The sequence below is a fragment of the Cavia porcellus genome, unplaced genomic scaffold (genome assembly GCF_034190915.1).
Source record: "Cavia porcellus strain 051 isolate PalLab524CR breed Dunkin Hartley unplaced genomic scaffold, mCavPor4.1 scaffold_1, whole genome shotgun sequence".
Lineage (NCBI taxonomy): Eukaryota > Metazoa > Chordata > Mammalia > Rodentia > Caviidae > Cavia > Cavia porcellus.
Window position 1 is genome coordinate 193991630 of NW_026947484.1, and position 22206 is coordinate 194013835.

The following is a 22206-nucleotide window of genomic DNA, read 5'->3' on the forward strand; positions in this document are numbered from 1 at the left end:
TGTGGTACGTGCTGGTAAAGCTCTGCTGTGACACAAGTAAGGCCTTGTGCCTCCTCTGAGACAGTGAGAGGGTCCAGATATAGCCAGGAGACAGTGCCCCACTGCTAGCTCCCAGGATGCAGAGTTCCCACCTATCCTTACTCGCCCGTGCTTCCTTGCAGTTGGTGGGGCCCCCCCATGACTGGAGGAGCAGCGGCTCACTGGTGGGGGAAGACCCAAGGCCTTTCTGCCTCCTATATAAAGTGTGCTGAAGGCAGAGAAGTGGGCCCTACCTGTACCCAGGCAACTGCACTCCCAGTGGGAGGCGGTCCTAGGTTCTGGAACTTTCCTCAAGAGCAGGGGCTGGAAAAGATGACCTGGCAGAGGACCAATGACTGCTCAACCTGTCCTGTTTCCTTTCTTAGGATTTTGAAGATTTTGTTGCCCAGCTAGATGAAATCATGGTTCTGAAATCCGAGTGCATCCAGAGTCTGAGGAGCCAGCTGCAGCTGTACCTCACCTACCAGCGGCCCTAAGAAATGTGCTGTGGGACAAGGTCTCATCCCAGGTGGTGGGGACAGTGCAGGAGGGGCCTATGCGAGGCTTTTGGGGGCTTAGCCAGGGTTGAGCCAGTTCTTCCCACACACACCAGAATCTGCTCCCTGGGGCCACTGTCCCCCTCCTCCATTCAAAGCTCAGGAGCTCCTGTAAGAAGGGAAGGGCCATCCTGAGGACCTCCTGTCCTTCCCTTTGCTTGGAGGTCAGAGTATCTGCTATACTGAGCCCCTGCCTATGGGAACACATTTGGGCTAAGAACTCATAAAGGCTCTTAATTTTGAGGATTAGAGAATGAGATGGTGGCCTATAAGAGAATGGTGGCCTATTAGAAAATGAGATGGTGGCTCAGAAGTCATAGAGCCAGGTATGGCGGCACACACCTGTAATCTCAGCACTTGGGAGGCTGAGGCAGGACTGCCACAAGTTTGAGACCAGCCTGGGCCTCAAAACATGGTGAGTTCAAGGCTTGACTGAACTACATGGTGAGACCCTGTCTCAAAAAGCTAAAAAAAATAAAAGTCACAAGCTGGGGAAGATAACAGGCTGAACTCAGGGGCTGAATTATTCCTACATTTAGGAATAATTCACAAGTAACACATGGGCCAAAAAATAACATTGGTGTTAGCAGAGCAGCAGTGGATAGAGCTGTCTGTCAGCCCTTGGATTTCGTTTATGAAAACGTTACATGATGAAGCTTGACTTGCTGTGTCCTTACCAGACGTGGGGCAGGTTTTACACTCCCCTCCCTTCCTGCAGCCCAGTCTGAGACAGAGGCACCTGTAGTCACTCCCTTTCCCTTGTGCTCCTCTGCAAAAGTAGTGGACTGCCTGTTAGCACTCTTGCTTCTGTGGCAGTCCTGGCTCCTGTCTGACTCCACACTTCCCTTAACTAGAGGATCTCAGGCAAGCCCACCTACTGGGCTGACTGTTTCCAGGGACACCCTCGCTGGCCACTGTCCCACTCCCAAGGGCCTGTGTTCCGTGTCTGAGTCTGAGCACAACTGTATTCACCAGCTTGAGGCCTACTGACACACAGTTCACATGGGCGCCTTCACCTCAGTGCTGCTGTTTTTAGCAGAAAGCTTAGGGAAACAGGCAGCTTCCAGGCACCCACATGTTCAGAGGCCACCCTGTGCCCGGGATTCACATGTCAGGCCTTGAAGCCCACTGCTGTGTGAACGTTCACTTCTCTCAGGTAAAAACACTTATAAGGAGTTGGTTTAATCAAGAAGCTGAGCCTGAAAAAGCCACTCTGACAGTGCTAAATCTGACCACCAGAGGGCACCCTGCCTCCACACTCAGGCCCGGCAACCTCCTCCCTTGGTCACTGAACAAGAGACCCTGCTCAGCCAAAGCCCCGGAGGATTAATGAGACAGTATTAAGGCAAGAAATTTCAGGGGTGTGTTCTGTTGGGTACAACAGCACCACTGCGAGCTGAGTGAGCACCTTACACCCAGTCCTGCGTTTGGCCTAGGGAATATAAATGCCTGATTGTGCTCATAGGAATGAGGCTTTTTCTCACTTCCCGGTGAGTAGTCCTGCCTGACCTGTCTGCAGTTAACCTGGAAAGAAGGCATATGACCTTGGCCTGGAGACAAAACTAGGTCAGCACAGATCCTTGTTTGGGGCACCTTTGCAAACCAGAAAGTCAGGCACACCAGGTCCAGTGGGCCTGGAGCTGGAAGAATGGGTAGGTCTTGTTCTAGCCCGGGACCTTCCCACCCACCTGCCCAGCCACTTTCCTCAGTAAAATACACACCTCTTGCCAATAAAGAAGATACCACAGCAAAATCTACCTTTTAGACTTTTATTAGTTCTCTCTGAAGAATCAAAATAGTTAGCAAATTATTTTAGATTCATGAAGACTGTATATCCTATGTATTTAGATCTTTAATGATATACAACATAATATAAAACAAACCAAAGAAACTGACTTCTATGCGTAGGTGAGTTACTCTTGTGTCATCCTAAAGCAGGCCTGGAAGAGAGTTCCAAAACCTGTGGGGTGAGTGTTGGGGACGAGGTCACAGCCTGCTTTCTCTGCTGTGCTGGGAAGGGGCCAAGGATGACTCCAGCTGGCGATGCTTTCCGAAAGCAGGGGCTTTGGAGCCCTGGGCAGCAGAGGCAAACCAGCCCCATGGAAAAGTGCGTTCTCTGGACCTCACGGACACTGCAGAACCAATGTAACACTAAGGTTCTGGTAAAAGGTGAAGATGGACAAACCCTGGAAGAACCTTTCACTTGCACTGGATTAAAGTTAAGTCCACCAGTGCAGGCAGAGGGGCAGCATCTAGCCCTAGAGCAGCACTGAGTTTGGCCCTCCCATTTCCTCCCCACTCCTCTTGGTGACCAAGCCAGGTTCTGACTGAGGACGCAGAGACCCCAGAAAGACCAAGAGAGCCTATCTAGAGGGCCAAGATGGGAAGGACACTTCTCAAAATACAAATAAATTTAATATGGAAGGAGCCAGGATGGGTCATGTATCACATGCCCAAATCTTCCCCACTCCTTTCCAGCTCAAGACCTAACCTCATAGAGACCTGCAAGCACAGTCTCCCCACCTGACCTAGCCCCAAAGGAATCTCCCCACAGGTGGGCTCTCCAGGGCCTCCTGGGGAAGGGTGGTTCCGTGGCAGGGCGAGGCAGGGCCTGGTCTCAGCTGGCTCCGGCCCGAGCCATGAGGTCTTCCAAAGCATTGTCCTGGTCATTGTTGTGTAATAGCAAGGCTTCCTTAATGTCTTTCAGTTCAAAGCCCATTTCCTTAAATTTGCTCATTAACTGGAGAAACTCCATCATCTAAAGGACAGAGGAGAATACAAATTAAAGACTAGCTACACAGCACAGCTGACTATTTGTAGAGAGGGTGTAGGGGTAAAGGAATCCAGGAGACAAGTTCCCGGGCCCCATCCTGCTTTGGGAGCCTTGCCCAGCCCCAACCCATTCTCACTGACCTGTCTTGAGCCCCCCCCCCCACTAGCCATACCCATGCTCCCACCAAAGCAGAATGAACCTCAAAATGGCTAGACTTCCGGGAAATAAAGCAGGTAAGGAGACTGACTAGCAATGGCTCAAGTCAACCAGAAATCTTTTTCACAAGTCAGCTTTCCCTTCGCTGGTATTCTAGACAATCTTTAACTCAATGCTTCATCCAAGCTAAAACACAGGCTGGATATCTGGGAGATTCTGCATTTCAACTGCTTCTGCATATAGTCGCTGGCAAGGAAAGGGGTTGAGGCAAGCACAAATACCAGGGCTACTTTATCTTTTTAAAGGGCTCTCAAGAAGCAAGGTTCTCACCTTTTCTTCTGAACACTGGTGCATTTCCAGAGCCTCTTCCACTAAGAGGGGGTCGAAGCCCTTCTCACAAAGCTGTCCATGTGCAAACAGATAGTCAAGAATCTAAGAAAAGAAAGCAATTAGGACACAGCTGCCATGCCACTGTGCTTCCCAGGCTTACACTAGTGGCATCTGCTTCCGCCCCACCCCACCGAGCCTTCAGTCCTGAGTGGGCCTTGCTTCTGTGCCCTCAGCCGCGCCCAGCACTGCCTGCTGAGCAGGCAGCCATGCCCTTCCAAAAGACAGCTGCCAAAGCCACTCCTGACTTCCAGGATGTTAGCTCCAGTCTGGCAGGATGGGGTTCTAAGAAACACTGCAGGTAAGAAAATGGTGCCCAAGTACAGGATTCAGAACTCCATGGGAAGCCATCGCAAGATGAGCATTTCTAGGCCACGTGTGACTATACACCTGGTTTTGGCTTCCAAAGGGGGTTTGGCTGGAGGAGTCCAACAGCTCCACTACTCTCTAGGCCAGGGGGTGCAAATCTGCAGCATAGCGCTTTGCCAGCCTTGCCACCCTGCTCCGAAGAAGTGCTGCTGGCAAAGCTGCTGGTTTCCTGCTAAAGAACCCTGAGTCCTCGCAAACCCTCAGGAGAGGAGGCTGGCACCACAGAGCCTGGGGCTGTGAGGCACAGGCAAGTCGCCACTCCAGCTTGAGGTCAGAATGCCCTCCTGGCTCAGCACCTGCTCCGCTGCAGGCCAACCACTCACCTGCTCGATATTCTCTCCTTTCTTCTTCATGGCTCTCAGGACACATTCGTATGAATAGCCCATGTTGACCACTGTCTCCACACACTGCCGCTCACTGGGGGACAGTGCCTGCAGTTCACCATAGGCCGGGGGACAACTTGGTATGTTGGGCACTTGTGACACTGGGAAATTCGGAGGGGAGACCTGGTGGCAGAGAAATGGGAGGGTCACAGAAAACATCACTCAGATGACCCAAACCAGGAGTGTGCCACTTCAAGCTCCTGGTCAGTCTGTTTGGAAGAGCAAGGCTGCTAGTCCTCTACGAAGAGAGCTGGAGGGGACAAGCCAAGGAGAGCAATGTTTTGCCCCAGCCTCCACAGTGAGGAAGTGCTCAACAGTACCCAATGCCTGGTCTCAAGAAGTTCTGAGGCCACCCAGAGGACTGACACTTAGGGTGGCAGTGATTCACTGTCCCTTTCCAGGCCCCTGTAGGGGTCCTGAGGGATCATTCAGTGAAATATTGCCACTGCAGAGCTCACACTGGCCAAAGTGTCTACCACTGGGGTCTGAGCAAAGGCCAGTGCTGTTCCCAGGCATGGCCAGTTCGGAGGGTCAGGGTTTTAAGAGGACTCTCACCAGGGCTAGGGATTTAGCTCAGCGTAAGTACCTGCCTTGCAAGCAGGCAGTCATGGGTTCGATCCCTGGTACTGATTTAAAAAAAAAAGGACTCTCACCTTGGCCCTATATCATGTATGTCCTTCATTTCCTGTTACAGCTGCTGTCCTACTGAGCCAGAAAAGAGGGAGTAGTAGCTACCACAGGCCCCAGGACCGCCATGTGGGTTCCATGGCCCTGTCGTCTACTGAGCTGGCTGCAGACAGCCTGCTCCATGCCGCTGGGCCTTATTAGCCCCCATCTAACTTGTGTGCAACTTCACAGCAAAAGGCAGCTCATTCCCAAGCCAAAGGACCCCATCCACCATGGGTCCCCATCTTCTCTACAGTTTAGTTTGGCTCTCAAGAACCAAAAAGTGCTGCACAGCTTTTTAATCTGGGGTACTTTAGGCAGTACACCTACTGTTTTAGAGGCAAGTTCAAAATATTGCTATAACCACTTGGTCATCTTGAACTCTACTGAGGAAACCCATTCTGTTTCTATTTAACACACAGCAGCTGAGTCACAGGGCTGTCCACAGGTCGCTGGGTTGAAGGACAGGCAGCCCAGCCATTAAACATTAACACTGTATCCTGAGGGACAAGCTGCTCTACCTGGGTCACGATTATAAGCATCCAGCGGGGTATGATGATACCACATAATCCTGGCTACTCCAGAGGCGGAGCCAAGAGAATTCTTAGGCCAGCCTGGGCAACTGGCTCAAAAGGGGCTGGGGGTGTAGCACCCCTGGTTACTGGGTAGTATGGTCACCTACCCAGAGAATACCAGTATCCAAAGACAGATATCACTTCTCACAGGACAAAGCCACCCAGGAAGAAGTGGGATTGTTCTCCAAATCCCTGCCTTTGTCATAAGAAATGCCTCCTGAAAGCCTAGTGGGATGCAGGCACAGGCTTCCAAGAAATTGCATGTTCAGAGTTTCCACCTGGGAATCTGGCCATACTACCCTAAGCATGCCTGACTTTGGGATTTAAACGGGGCTGGGAATGATGAACAGTTTGGGGTGGCAGAACTCCCATGAAACACCAGGTGCATGGTAATGCACACCTGTAATCCCAACACTTGGGAGGCTGAGGCAGGAAGACTACTGTGAGTTCAAACCCAGTTTGAAACACAGCAAGATGAGTCTCAAAAAACAAATCCATAAAAATTGTTTAGAATGTGCAGAATTCTCAAATATTCTGCTGGGAGAAGTACTTATGCTCTAGATAAACGTGGAATGGGTAAAATATGGAATATATTCAGATTCTTTTATCTAGTTGTGTACTTTTAGAGAAAATGCAAATTAAAATCTATGCATACAAATATCACAGTATAATAAATACTAGAGACAACCTAAATATCCAACATAAGGCATTAGTTACATAATGAGTCATATGACAGTCATTTAAAATGATACTTAGTGAGACTGGGAATATAAAGCCCAGAGACAGAGTTCATGCTCAGTGTGTGCAAGGCCCTGAGTTCACTCTCCAGGTCAGTAACGAACAAAAAATAAGAATTCCCAAGTTACCTATCCAGATTTAAGTGTCTGAGGGGGAGATGTGTATACCAGTGTTTTGAAGCCTGGCACACACCTGGGCTTCAGAAGAGGGTAGTCCTTTCTGTATGTGGCCTTGGCGTCCCACCTCAGTCAGGACAGCCTCTTCCCGCTCTGACACTGCCAGTGCCAGTGTCAAGTGCAAGCAGCACAGGAGGAGCGTGTTCCCACCAGCATGCCTGTGCCACTCTGCCGCGCCGGCAGCAAACAGCTCCACATGAACCCCTGGACCATGTCACCAACACGCCTGAATCTCCAGGTCCAACTTTCAGCCTGAATTTGCGCTGACCAGTTGTAGAATAAGTGAACAACTATTTTGATTCTTTTTTTCCTTTTTTTTTTTTTTTTTTTTTTTGAGACAAGGGCACTGCTGTCCAGGCTGGCCTTAAACTCAAGGGATGGAATTGCCTTGTCCTCCTGATCAACTGGGATTAACAGGCCTCCCAGTGCTGTTAGGATTTTCAAAAAGGGGTAGGGGGTCATTTAATGTGGAAAACTGACCAAACATCTTGACCTTCTCTTATAAAATGAGAATTAAAATATTTAAATATATATATATTTAAAGGCTAAAGAAAAAGGGTCAATAAATTTCAATGAAACCTTGAGAAGTGCACCGCTCATGGAGGGATGGTGATTGTAGAAGAAGGAAGTATTTTTTTTCTTTTCTTTTCTTTTCTTTTTTTTTTTCTTTATCGGTACTGGGGATCAAACTCACGACCACCCGGTTGCAAGGCAGGTGCTTATGCCACTGAGCTAAATCCCCAGCCCCGAACAAGGAAGTATTAAAATGCACCACACCCCGTCATGAATGTAATCCTCATGAACTTCACATACTAATTAGTATTTTTTAAAAAAGTAAAATTATAATAAAGTAAGCAATGGGAAAAAGGAGTATCAGCCTAGAAGCCCTTTAGGAGTCTCAGCAGGCCTCAGACTGAAATTACCAGGAACCACAGGCATAAAGCAAAGACACAAAGTCCGTGATCAGAACACTTAAAATCTTAGATGAAACCTTTCTCACCCCACACTGCAGAGGTAGGAAGCTCAGTTTTTAGAAGACGTAAACCAGAGAGCTAAGGACACCAGACACAGTGCACAGCAGGACCAGGCCTAACCCAGCCCAGCCTTCCCCAGCGCGGGACAGAACTCGAGAGAGAAACTGAATTCTCAAGACCGTCACACGCTGATGTTCTGGGGTTTCCCTCAAAGTCAGCTTTCAACCTCTACTGGCCCTCCATAATCAGCAGCGCACTCCCAACTCACATACTTGGTTTTTTAGTGCCAATTCCATCAAATTACACCAACCATAAGAGAAAACAGACCTGTAAATTTAAAAAATAATTAAGAGAGGCTGGAGATACAGCTCAGTGGCATAAGCACAAGGTCCTAAGTTGATTCCTGGTATCAAAAATATAAAATAAATGAAGATTTAAAAACAAGAGTCAAGGATAGGACACCGCAGTGGCAGACCACTTGCCTAGCATGGGTAAGGCCCTAGGCTCGATTCACAGTTACCCCTTCCACCGCCAGCGGCAAAAAATCAAGGCTATGTTGCAGAAGGTGAAACAGAGTAAACCTAGAAAGGGACAGAAAATTACACCCTCTGTCAAGAAGGTCCAAACATCTAGGTTGACGATGTCTAGTAAAAGAACTGAGAAAAGTACCAAAGAAATACCAAAGAGAAGAGTTGCCCAGGACTTAAAAACTGCGTTGATCCTCAATTTGGAAAGACCTAGAAGGTCCAAATACAATCAGTGAAGGCACATCACTGGTAAATTTCAAATCTCAAGAAATTAAGGGAAAAAAATCCCAAAAGCTCCTAAAGGTGGAGGAGGTGAAAAGAACAAAACAGACTTAACACTAAAATACTGAAAGTCAACAGCACGTGTTCATTTTTTTTTTTTTTTTTAATAACAGAATCTTGCGGGGCTGGGGATTTAGCTCAGCAGCATAAGCGCCTGCCTTGCAAGCAGGCAGTCGTGAGTTCGATGCCCGGTACCGATAAAAAGGAAAAAGACAAAAATAAAAATAAAAAAAAGTAACAGAATCTTGCTACAGAGCCCAGGCTGGTCTTGAACTCATGATTCTCATGCCTTAGTCTCTCAAGTACTGCAGTTACAAGCATGCGCCATCATACCTGGCTTATACTTCAATTAAAAGGTCCAACTGAGAAGTACAGCAGGACAGGCCTGTAACCCCATCATTCTGAGAGGCAAATCACAAGTTTGAAATCTAGCCTAGGCAAGAACCTTACTCAAAAGAAAGGCTAAGGATACAGGTCAGTGCAGAAGCCCTGGGCGTAACCCCACGCCACCAAAAAAAGGAAAGGGAGGGAAGAGAGAGAGAAAAAGAAAAGAAACAGGTACAGAGAAACTTTACAAATTTCAAAAACAGGCAGTTTGTGAGAAACAAAAAGTAATTTCAATGTATTTTCTAAACTCAGTATATTTACCCCAAACATAATATGAATATTAACTTACCCAGGTTTAATATATAAATATGACAGAGAATAACAGAAAAGAGAGATGGGAGGGGCTACTGTAAGATCTAGACCTCAACCACTGTAAGAATATAAAACTGTCTAAAGTTGGTATCTTCAGAAAAAAGGCATTCTAACATTTTATTTAGAAATACAGAGATTACATTCTGGCAGAGTTAAACAAAAAGCCTGGTGCTTCAGTGGCATAAGTGCCTGCCAGGCAAGGGCAAGGTCCTGAGTTCGACTCCCTGTAACAAAAAAAAAAGGTCTGGTGCTGTGGCATGTGCTTTAGGCCTAACTACTCAGTGGCAGACCACTTGCCTAGCATGGGTAAGGCCCTAGGCTCGATTCAGTTACCCCTTCCACCACCAGCGGCAAAAAATCAAGGCTATGTTGCAGAAGGTGAAACAGAGTAAACCTAGAAAGGGACAGAAATTTTTTTTTTATCGGTACTGGGGATCAAACTCACGACCACCCGGTTGCAAGGCAGGTGCTTATGCCACTGAGCTAAATCCCCAGCCCCGAACAAGGGGCAGAGGCAGGAAGATTCCATGACCCTGAACGTTTGAGGCTGGGCAAGCAAGGGCAGTTTAGTGCTCTGGTTAGTACAATTCTGTAGTACATAAGGATGACATTGATTATGGGGTGCTGTTAATGCACACAACATCTTACCTCTTTTTATAATTCCTTTCCTCCCCTCACTACCCCACATCTCTTGGTCCCCTTCCCATTTGCAGGAGGATGCAGTGTTGTTTTTCCTGTGGTCTAGCTCTAAGTGTGTGCTCATAAGTGCAACTTTTGGAGGGTAACTGGGTCACCAATGTCCATCTACCAAGAGCTCAGATAGCTGAGTGTGCTGTTAGGAGGTGGAGGCAGTCGCTGTGTGACCCAGAAGGATGATGATCTCTTTCCCCAGCTCCTCCCTTCTCTGCTTCCCTGTGACAATAGCAGCTTCCCTCTCTGGTACCCTTCTGCCCTCGCAGCCAGCTAATAACCATGGACTGAGTCCTCTAAAACCCATGGACCAAAACAGATCTCCCTTCTTATAACTGTGCATTCGCTATTTTGTTACAGCAATGAAAAAAGTTGACTCAGTCTAAGACAGAGAAGGGAAAGAAAAATAGTTTAAGTTGAAAGCGCCACATTATGGGAAACAAAACTAGGGAACACAAACAGGTGAAACAGAGGGCTGCTATTTTTCAATGTAAGCCTTTTGTTTTTGAACCAGAAATCGAACTCAGGACCTTACACTAGCCAGGCAGGCACCATGCCTCTGCTACACCCCCAGCCCCCAGGCCCACCCCCCCCTCCCCCCGCTTTCTTTGCTTGTGAATTGGGTCTGCTATGTTGTCCAGGCTGTTCTTGAATCCTCTACTAAAAGTGATCCTCATACCTCAGTCTCTCTAGTATTGGAACTGAAAAGGCACATGTCACAACACATGACAATATAAGCCCTACAGCCACCTGATTTCCTAAAAGTAAATTTATTTTTAAAACACAAAAGAGGACTTTATACTGAAGGAACATAACATATGAAATGATGAGCAGATAGGAACTTTAAAACTAAGGGATTCTCTGGGTATGGTGGCACATGTCTGTAATCAGAGTACTCTGAAGGCTGAGGCAGGAGGATCTCAAATCTGAGCCTGGGTGACACAGTGAGTTTGACACCAGCCTGCACTACTTGACAGTATCTCAAAACAAAGCAGCTAAAGGACTCTGTATGCCAAAAACAACTTTATAATGCAAATTTAAAGGCAAACTGTTGGTAGTCTTTATTGTCCACAGTAAACTCAGAACTTAGAGCAGTATAAAAGGCATAAAGCTATTTCTGAAGTAACTGAAGGAGAAGAAAACAGTCCCCAGTGGCAGAGTACGGCTGGCTGACTCAAGCAGGTCTACTCTGGACTCACACAAGTGAGGGTGCATTCTAACGGGGTGTGGTGGACACACACTTGCAATCCCAGCCCTCTGGAAGGCTGAGGCAATCTGAATCCAGCATACCCAACTTGGTGAGATGCTATCTAAAAACACAAAATTTAAAAAGGGCTGCAGATGTAGCTCAGTGCAAAGCCCTGGGATCAATCCCCAGTCCTGCAAAAAATAAAATTCCAACACTGTTTCTCTCCTGAGGACCCCTAAGGGTTTCTCTGCTTCTAAGGATACTTTTATACAGTGAAGCATGAAAAAAAATCTAAAGACAGACCAAAACACAGCACCTAAAGTGACAGCAAGAAGCCAGTTCCAGGAACACCTGACTGGGAGGGTGGATGTGCACAGCCAAGGTGACTGCCACCACTCCTGCCTGAGGCACTACTATCTTAGAAGGAAAGGTTCTCACTGGGACTAGAAGGGACATCAAGCTTTGCTCCCTCAGGATGGGGCCTTGACCCCTAAAACAACAACACAACTCCTGCTGCTCATTCCTCTACATTCCAAGCAGCATATTCTCAGGCCAGGAACAGCAGGCCCTTCTGATCCCGAGACAGATGGGCCAGAAAGAAACTACAGTCACCCTGGTCAAAGAATGACAAGTGTAGGGGCTGGGGATTTAGCTCAGCAGCATAAGTGCCTGCCTTGCAAGCAGGCAGTCGTGAGTTCGATCCCTGGTACCGATAAAAACGAAAAAGGAAAAAAAAAAAAAAAAAAAAGAATGACAAGTGCTCCGGACTAGAAAGACCTCTGCTATCAGCTCACTGGTGTCAGTCTCCAAACGTTTAACCTAACTTTAAATGGGGTGGTGGCTAAGAAAGCTTTACATAAAGCATTTAATAAATCACAAAAGGCAGCATAGTGCTGACCATAACCCAGCAACCAATCGGGAGAAATCACGATGAAATCCACTCCAAGGGAACACCACTGACGCTCTGCATTCCTCAGACTCGCACAGGCCAAGGTTCAGGCCCCAGAGCTGACATCAGGAGCACTCACACAACCCTCCCAAGGGTGCTGCTGCTGGGGCCTCGCACTGGTGGGAAGCAGACCAGGCTCTCACTATTGGCTCAAAGCAGCCTTGTGACTTCTAACAGACATCGCACAACACAACTCTTTCTCACTTCAAACAGTCTGTCAATGCACTCTGTTAAATAAAAACATATACTCATGTAGCACAAAATTCTTGGGTTTCTGTAACTTCTATTCCAGAATACAAAACCATCCTTCCACGTTAAATCTCCATTTCCAAGAACATGCCGCCTTCCCTCCCCTCCTCTGAAGAAAATCATACCACTCTTATTACTGAAAGACAGGGAAAAAGGGGTCAACTTATTTGGGACCCCTCCTGCTCCTCGGGAGCTACTCCTCTTCCCCATTCCTATTCCCTATTCCTTCTCCCCAATAAATTTTCCTCTTAAAAAATTTTATGATTAAAATCTATAGCTTGGTAAATGATAGAATTCTACCTCGTGTTTCAACTCTCAATAAAATTATCTATCAGTTACTAAGGAACCACTGAGTCTGAAGAGAAAAAAAGCCAGGCATGGTGGCACATGCAGGTCACCATGAGCTGGAGTTCAGCCAAGCTACACAGTGAGTCCCAGCCAGTCGGAACGACTCAAATTTGGCCAAGTTTGCCAAACTATAGCCAAATGAACCACACTCAGGGTATGGTTAAGATGGAAATAAGGAAGCTGGCAAAAGGTATAATGAACAGCACTGTACAAATTTCCAGAAGAAGAAAGCCAGGCATGGTAGCCTACACTTGTAATCCTAGCTATTCAAGAGGCTGAGGCATGACCTGTCTCAAAATATGTAAGAAGACTTTAAAAGTGCAGTAGGTGTAGGTCAGCACTCTCTGGGTTCAAAATCCCCAGTTCTGCAAAAAGAAACAAACAAACTATAAAAACTCACCATTCATCTTTATTATAATGGATTTGTCATCAGAACAAGTGCTGAGAAAACCACCACTAAATCAAAGCCAAAATGGAAAAGAAAAACGCTCCTGTGAACCTTGTCAGTGGGGCGTGGTACATACAACAGATGGCAGCACAGAAAACAGCAAAGCAGGAAATACCAATCCTAAGATTCACACCACAAACAAGCACTCAGAGGCAGAGCAGGAGAAAAACTAAACTGGAGGCCAGCCTGGGCCAACCTGAACTACATGGCAACACTCTGTCTATTAAATAAAAATTACTGCTGTACACATACATTTGGCCAAGTCCACCACTACTGGCCGTCTTACCCACAAATGTGGTGAGACTAACAAAAGAACCACTGAGATCCAGGCAATGCTCGTGCACATTTTGGTCTCAGTATTCCAGAGGCCAAGGCAGAATCACTGCTATGTTTTAGGCTGATCTAGGCTGGTAGTCAGTTCATGGCTATCCCAAATTATACAACCAAACCCTGTCTCAGAAAACAAAACAGACAAAAGAACCATTCAAAATTTAAGGTGGCTGCTGAGATAAGAAAAGCTTCTTGGGCTGGGGATTTAGCAGAGTGGCATAAGCACCTGCCTTGCAAGGTGCAGTCGCGAGTTCGACCCCCAGTACAAAAAAAAAAAAAGCTCCTTGAAGTCTAGGTTGCCTGGTACACACCTACCACCCCACTATTGGAGGCACTGAGGATTGTGGCCAAGATCAGTTTGGGCACCTGAGAAGATCCTGTCTCAAAATAGTAAAAAATGGACAGAGATGCAGCTCAGTGGCACAGCACTTGCCTAGCCAGCTGGATGCCCTGAATTCAGTCCCTTCTCCAAATGAAAAGTTCGGGCTAAATGAAAGTAGACTGTGAGAGTCGTATCACCCTGCTATGGTCCTGAGGAAATTGGAGACCAGCTTTATTATGTGTCTGTCACTAATGTCCTATAACACAGACTTCATCGGAAACATGATTATAGACACATCTCAGGTTGACCATGTGGTCCTAAGTATTTGCTCCTAGGGTTGCGCATCTGAAACTGGTATCTCCAAGGATTAAAAGAAAAAAAAGCCGGGTATGGTGGCACACGCAGATCTCTGTGAACTGAAGGTCAGCCAGGGCTACAGTGAGTCCAAGCCAGTCTGGACTACACGAACTATACCGTGAGACCCTGTCTCAATAAAACTAAGATGGGAGGTGTGGCTAGCACTCCCTGGGTTCAACCTCCAGAGCTATGCCACACACAAGTATACACAAGAAAAGAGGAGGAGGAATGGTAACAGAAAAAAGCTAACAGGTACAAAGATGGTCGTAAAAAATACAACGGATGGCAGCACAGAAAACAGCAAAGCAGGAGATACCATTCATAAGATTCACACCACATCTTATCTCTCCAAAGGGAAAGATCTCAAAGATGTAAGGAACAACAAACACTAACTGAGTTCAGGCTGCGAGTGCAGCTCAGTGGCAGAATGCTCGCCTGGATGCTTGACACCCTGAGTTCAATCCCCAACAATGGGGGGAAAATTTTATACCCACTAACACAAGTTAACCATGTTAGTTTCAAAACTAATAACCCTGCCTCTCAGGTAAATAACTAAAATTACATACAGTCACAAAACCAAGTCTACTTATCATGCCCCATTTTGCCCTAAGCTTTGCAAAGAAGAATGTGAGGAAGGCAAGTGCTAGGCAGAATTTAGGAATCTCTGGAACATTAACTTGGGGACAACTCAGAAGACTTACTGTGGGCCCTGCATTTGGAGGTGACGATTCTTCTGTGCACACAGACAATACAGACGGGGAAGGCATGTGGGATGGTGTCAGAGTCGGCACCTCTGAGCCACTATCCAAGTTCAAGGCCGAGAGCCCGAAAGCATGGTCCCCATTGGTCTCACTGGCACTGCTTTGGGTAGAAGGCTTTAGGGAGTTTCGGAGCGTGCCACTGCGGAGGCAGGACGTGCTATGGAAAGTGCTGCCCAGCTTGACGGTCTTCTGACTGCTGTCATCAGAGTCAAGTTTGGGGAAGGACAGAGATTTTATATTGCTTACTGTAGGGATGGGAGGAAGGGACACTTTGGAAGACAGCGACATCTTTTCACAGTTGCCTAACTGTGGTAAAGTTATAAAGCCATTGGGTTTATGAAGAGGCTTGAAATCCAGGGTTGCCCGCTCCAAGGACGCCAAGACCTCCTCATCCTGCAACACAGACCCAGAGCTGCCTCTGGGCAAGTTACTGTCCAGTAACTGAGCCATAATGGGTCCAGTGGCTCCTACCAGAATGTTTCTCAGCTCCTCCTTTTCATCAATAGTTTTTAACTCCAGATTATCAAATGGATCTTCTTCACATTCAAAGTCAGCAGGGTTGAAATCTGCCTTTGTGTGGGGTGGGCTGAGCACTTTCTGCTTCATGGCACTGCTACTGACCCGCGTTGGAGTGAGGATGCTGTTGTGCTGTAAGCTGGCCAGGATAGGGTTAATAGGAGGTGGCATGGAGGCTGTACTGTGAGTCCTGGAGAAGCTCATTTTGCTGTCACCCTCTGGGCCACTCTTCGAATTCACTTTAGCTTCTGCTTCCTCAGCCTTGCGCTCTGCTTCCTGCTGGGCTTCTTGGATTTTCTGAATATCTTCAGCCCACTCGATGGTTTTCTTTTCCAAGGAGAAGTCATACTGCAAAGATACAGCAGAGAATGGAGGTATAAATCCAGGCAGCTGCCCCTCCCCAACCCTTTCACTCCTTCATCTTACACAAGAGAAGTGGTCCAGGCAACAACTATGGCATGTGTGATCACACCCACTGAAGAAGGCTGAAGCTATGTTTATATGACTGAGCCAACCATCCTCCCAGATCACGTCTAGGGATTCACCAGACAGTTTCTGTTGCCTCTAACCCTATATACTGGGCAAAACAGGCCACTTCCTTTGCCTCTCTCCCCTTGGGTCATTCCCTCCTTTGAGGCTCTTGCAGGGTTTAATCACCTCTGCTATCAAGTTCTTCTGATGGCCCACGCTTTCTTCTAAAATCTTATAGCACTGGCTGGGCATGGTGGTGCACACCTGTAATCCCTTCACTCAGGAGGCTGAGGCACAACAATCACCACAAACCAAGACTGTACATAGTTCCAGTCCAGCCTGAACTACATAAGTCTCAAAAAAATTTTTAACTTATTCTTTTAAAAAAAAACTTTTTAAAAGAAGAAAATCCTACATGCCAAGTGTGGTAGTGCGGACCTGTAATCTCATTACTCAGGAGGCTGAGTCAGGAGGTTCACAGAGAGTTCAATGCCAGCCTGGATTACAAAGTGAGTTCAAGGCCAGCCTGAACTACAGAGCAAAACCCTGTCTCAAAAACAACCAAAAAAATCAAAACAAAACAAAAACTTCATGGCATCTGTCTCTATTAGTCATCTGATCCACAGATAGCTTTAACATGTGATCTCTAACATTCTCCCAGTAGTATCACAAGCTTCTCGGAGGGAAGCACCCCACTACAAACCTTTGGAACTCTATTATCCAGCTCTGTGTCCTAAATACACCCCATACCTACTAACAGCAAGCTCTAACACTTAAGAATGCTAAGAGACACAAAATGACACAGATAATAAATGGTGTACACACTTTTCATGTATTAACTCCTTAGATTTTTCTCAACCCTTTAAAGTAATTATTTTGGATAGGTGTGGTGGCAAATGCCTGTAATTCCAGAATTTGGGATGCTGAGGTAAGAGGATCACTGTGAGTTTAAGGCCAGCTCTGGCTACAAAGGGAGTTCAGGACTCACCAAAAAAAAAAAAAAGTACTTATTTTTATCCTTACTTTACTGGAGCTATGCCAAAGGTCATAGAGCTGCCATGTGGTAGAACTCAGCTTTGAACCCAGAGTCTACCTACAGATTCTATGCTCTTAAACTATTAACAGGTTGTACTCAAAAGGCAGGAAATCTAGACCTGGGGCTAGATGTGTAGACCAAGTGGCAGATTAAAAATTAAAAAAGCAAAGAAATATAGATAACTTAGATTTCTACAGACTGAACAAGTATTTCCCTTCTGATTCTTTAAAATGCCTTCAATACAGTTCAGGGGACCGGGTATTTAAGCTCAATGGCATAAGTGCCTGCCTTGCAAGTGTGCAGTTGTGAGTTCAATCCTTGGTACTGATAAAAAAAAAAAAATACAGTTCAATTTACAAAACTTTTGTTAGCATATTTAAAAGACATACAACTACTATATAAAGCAAAATTCACATAGGACAGAAGAAAACAGTCTTTGGCAGTATCTCTAACGCATCAGAGCTAAACAGAGTCAGTGTGCATGTTCAAGAATGGACAGGGAAACAAAAGAAAGAATTCTAAAATGGAGAGACAAGCAACCTATTGAAGAAACTCAAAAAAGCTCTGGCCATCCTCAGGCGGTTTAGCTTCAGACAACTCCAGGGAAGCCTAGAAATGTGTGCATCAAAGTAATTTAAAATGGGGCATAGTGGTCCACACCTGTAATTCCAGAACTCGCAGAGGCAGGAGCATCAGTGCGAGTTCAGCCTGGGCTACAAAGTGAGCTCAAGGCCACCTGAACTGCATGGCGAGACCCTGTCTCAAAAAGACCAAAAAAAGAGAAGTAATTCAAATCCCTGAGCTAGATGCCATGTGCTAAAAGATACATGGTCACCACGATTCCACCACTGACAGAACAACAAGAAAACTGCACTGGGCACAGACCGCTGCTTCCAACCGAGAGAAACCCATCTTTGTAAACAGTTAGCTCCAGTAAAAACTGCTAACCACTTTACCACTACCTATATACATGATCTCTGAAATTTTACTTAAAGGAACCAGAAGTTTCTTTCTTGTTTTGGCAAATCTCTACTGAGTTTTCCTTTGTTTCTTCTTTTTTTTTTTTTTTTTTTTTTTTTTTTTTTCCTTTTTTTGATGGCAATGGAGGCCAAGCCCAGGGTATTCCACCTTGAGTTTATACTCCCTCCACTTTTTTGCAGGGGTGCAGGTGGTACCAAGACTCCATCCAACTCATGACTTTGCACTTGCCAGGCAGGCACTCATGTCACTGAGCTGTATCACTGGTCCCTTCCCCCATTTTCTGAGACAGAGTCTAAGCTGGCCCAGACTGACTCGTGATCTTCCTGCCTCTGCTCCCCAAAGTGTTGTGATAACAGGCACGTGCCATCATGCTCAGCCTAGCTTTTATTTCTACTAAAGTAATTAGAATACATGGAATCCTGAGAAAAACATTCTGGGGAGAAAGAAGGCAGAAACATTAAAGTAAACAGAATAACGTAGTTTGGGAGTATAGTAACAAGTAATAGCATCAAGTACTCAAGGAATATTCATGGAGAAACCAGCGTAAGTGTTATAATTGCTTTCCAAAAGTCTTCCCTTAATCTATTTAGTTCTTCCTTCCACTGCTTCAGGTGCCGGTAATCAACTACAGCCTAGGTATATTAAATAGAAAACTACAGAAATAAACAAATCGTTAGTTTTAAATTGTGTGCTGTCTGAGTCCCTGGATGAAATCTGACACCCTCTTTCACTGAATTCTGCCTAGGATATGCATTATCCCTTTGCCAGCATACTTGCACTGTGTTATAGTACCCACCAGGCAGTCACTTAATAATTAACTTGTAACCAGCTGAACTGTTACAGTACTGCTACACTTACAGAGTGAGTCTGATACCATGAAGGTCCTAGGTACCCACTAGTGGAGGCCCAGGCTGGCTTTAAACTCCTAGGCTCAAGCAATTCTCCTGCCTCAATCTCCAAAGTACCATGACTTTGGACAAGTGTATACACCACACCTAGATAAAAATGATCATTTGATCTTTTGTTTTTATTAGAGATAAGGACACAATCCTATGTGTTTTTAGATCACAATGTTACTAGTATTGTACACAAAAAGAGGTAACAATGGCCATTCACCGTCATCAATAAAAAAATTATCAGGAAAACAGAACAAGGAGAAATTTTATAAAGAAAATCCATACTTCTGGCCAATGAAATCTCCATTCACAAGAGAAGTAATAACTTAGTACTCAAAAATACCTATACTGTTCATCATTATCAGTCCTTAGGAAAATGCAAATCAAAACTCCGAGAAACAACTTCACATCCACAAAGACGTACACAAATCAAAGCAGATGAAGTAAAAGCCGTAATGCAGCTCAGTAGTACAGCATTTGTCTAGAATGCACAAGGTCCTGTGTTTAACCCTCAGCATCAGAAGGGTAGGGAAGGGGGCTGGAGATTTAGCTCAGTGGCATAAGTGCCTTGCAAACAGGCAGTTGTGAGTTCGATCCCCGGTACCGATAAAAAGGAAAAAGACAAAAAAAAAAAAAAAAGGTTCAGGGAAGACAATTAGTAACAAGAGCTGGCGAGGACCACAGAGACAGGACCATATTGCAGCGTAGGTGGGAATTCAGCATGCGCTGCTAACCCGTTCAAAATGCAGGCTGGCAGCTCCTCAGACTGTCACACTCAGAGTTAGCGCAGGACCCAGGAGTCCCGCTCCTGTGTATGGATCCTAAAGACCTGAAAACACATTACCACAAAAGCCTGTGTACCAGTGTTCATGGCAGAATCATTCATAATGAAGTAACCACAAAGTAGAAACTAGCAAATTATCTATCCACTAATGAATGGGTACACATGATGCGGTGTGCATTCAAATTCAGCCCATAAAAACAGATAAACCTGTAAAATGTTACGCTAAGTGGAAGAAGCCGGTCACAAAGCCTACATACATACCACTGGGTGGTTTACACAGTATATCCAGTGACGACAAAGGAGACTAGCGGCTGCTGGGGACCAGGGGACAGGGGAGAAAGGGTAACTGCTAGGGAAATAACCGGGTTTCTTTTAGGGTAATGAAAATGCTCTGGAACTAAATAGCAATGAGTTGACACAACTCTGAACATACTAAAAACCACCAAACTATATACCTTAAAAGGATAAACTTCGTGGCATGCGAATTATGAATCAGTAAGGTTAGTTTTAGGCCACTGTGTTCTCTGTGGCATGGCAGCCACCCTCATGCAGCAGGGCGTACTCTTCTTCCTTTTACTTGGTCCAAACTTGCTCTGCAGAGCCTGTTTCTTTTCCTACCCTTAATGAAACTTTGCTACTGCAAAAATATATACATTGTTAGGGGCTGGGGATTTAGCTCAGTGACATAAGCGCCTGCCTTGCAAGCAGGCAGTTGTGAGTTCGATCCCCAGTATGGATTAAAAAAAAAAAAAATATATATATATATATATATATATATATATACATACATACACACACACACATTTTTTAAAAAAGAGTATACATAAATGTTTTGTTTTTAATAAACAATAACTAGAGGCTATGAATGTAGCTCAGTGGTAGAGCACTTGTCAAAATGCACAAGATCCCAAAACAAAACAAACAGGAAAAAAAACACTGAATTTCTGATCTCTGATTATTCACAGTATACCAACTGTGGAAGACAGAATACTTTTTAAAGTAACATGGAAAGGCTTTAGTGAATCCCCCAGAAACTTTTTTTTTTTTTTGGGGGGGGGGGTGGTTACTGGAAATCAAACTCAGGATCTTGTGCTTGCCAGGCAGGTGTTCTGCCACTGAGCTACATCCCTGGCCCAGAAACAAGACTTCTTTTCCAGAAAGCTGTATTTTTTAAAAATCAAGTTGTTAGGCCACAGGAAGATGTATCTGAATACTATAGTGTACTTTCCTGGTTTTCTAATGCTGTCTAAACTATGAGCAATTTTAAGACAATGGTTAAGGCATTTTTCTTTCTCCTCAGTACCCAGCAGAGCATCTTTCAAAAGAGGTATTCAATAAATGCGTACTCAAGAAAAAAAAAAAAAACACACAGCCATTTGCTGCTTCCAAGAAGAAATTCAGTATATCTATACAAACTGACTTTTAAAGATGAAAGCCTTGAACAAAAAGCCCTTGAGGAGCTAGCATTTAAACACAGACTAAAAGAGTAAGTAGATTTTAACAGATAGCTGTTAGTATAATGAGAAACAAAAAATCTTCTAGGTAGAGACAGTAGCTCTTGGGGAAAAGCAGGGTAATGTACAAGATAAATCCAACTACTGATAACCTGACTGGAAGAGACAGCAGGAGAGGCGCTCAGTGCTCAGTCATAACCTTATGTCCACACTTAATGTAGTAACGGCTGAGGAATCATTGAACATGTCTCAGTAGTCTTGAGCAGGGATGTACAGTTTATAATTTTAAGACAATCATTCTAGAAACAATGTGGAAAATAGAAGAAAAATGCTGCCAGCAGAGGAGTCAATTAAAGAAGCTACTGCAATAGCCCAACTGAATAACAAGGTAGGGCTGGAACACAAAGTGAGACACAGCAAAACAAAAATATTATCTAATGTTAGGGACAGAGAAGATAAAAAGAACTGTAAGAAAAAGAAATGAATAATCAAGTCAGATGGGCAATGGGGATTTGTTTTTTGCAAGGCAGAGGCCCAGAAATATACAATCTAACGGATCAAATAAAATCTCTAGAATATATAAAACACACATGTGAATGTCACAGGCATGTGTGTGCATGCAGGCATGCATGTAATAGTGTGACCCAGACAGTAACAAGGGCTGTGAGAAACAAGTAAGCAACATAAAAGTGTTCTTCTGTTTCACTGTACATCAAATTCTTATTCTTTAATTTTAAAATATACTAAACTTTTAACTAAAAATCACCACTTACCTGTACTTCTCTGACAACCTGCAAACAATCAGGCAAGGAGAAGCCAATAGGTAGACCAACTTTAGCTGGTGTTTTGAATTTGTCTCCTATCTTAAATGGGACATCATCAAGGTAACTGAAAGTCCCTATAATCAAAAATAAAGTAAAAAATATCAGCAAAGAACTTCATTATTGGTTTTGCTATATTCTTATGCCTATGGATACACAGTAATTTATGCTATCCTAAGACTAGAAGTTACAAAAAGTTCCTGTCCCAACCTCTTACCTCCTCCTGACCCTAGACCTCTGAGGAACTCCAACTTCAGTCTACTTGATCTTCCTGGAATGTTTTTAATTTTACTTAGCCTTGATTGTCAAAGTACTTGCAACAGC

At 45.1% G+C, this 22206-nt stretch overlaps 2 protein-coding genes across 8 annotated transcripts in view; one reads left to right on the forward strand and one right to left on the reverse strand.

The window, feature by feature from the left end:
• Positions 1-2328, forward strand: part of Kif24 (kinesin family member 24) — a 78301-nt gene extending 75973 nt beyond the window's left edge. For both annotated transcript variants that reach the window (XM_063226358.1, XM_023565493.2), the window contains exon 13: positions 405-2328. In XM_063226358.1, the coding sequence (XP_063082428.1) occupies positions 405-515 (111 nt within the window). In that variant the 3' untranslated portion in view covers positions 516-2328. The remainder of the gene's footprint in view (positions 1-404) is intronic.
• A 2-nt stretch (positions 2329-2330) lies between these two features.
• Ubap1 (ubiquitin associated protein 1) overlaps positions 2331-22206 on the reverse strand; it is a 49483-nt gene continuing 29607 nt past the window's right edge. For 3 of the 6 annotated variants that reach the window (XM_063226384.1, XM_013153493.3, XM_063226378.1), the window contains 4 exons: positions 14864-15787; positions 4584-4766; positions 3835-3936; positions 2331-3333 (listed from right to left, as the gene is read on the reverse strand). In XM_063226384.1, the coding sequence (XP_063082454.1) occupies positions 3193-3333; positions 3835-3936; positions 4584-4766; positions 14864-15787 (1350 nt within the window). In that variant the 3' untranslated portion in view covers positions 2331-3192. Of the gene's footprint in view, positions 3334-3834; positions 3937-4583; positions 4767-14863; positions 15788-21834; positions 21960-22206 lie in introns of all 6 variants that reach the window. The other 3 variants (XM_005004058.4, XM_063226372.1, XM_023565494.2) reach the window with 2 other exon arrangements.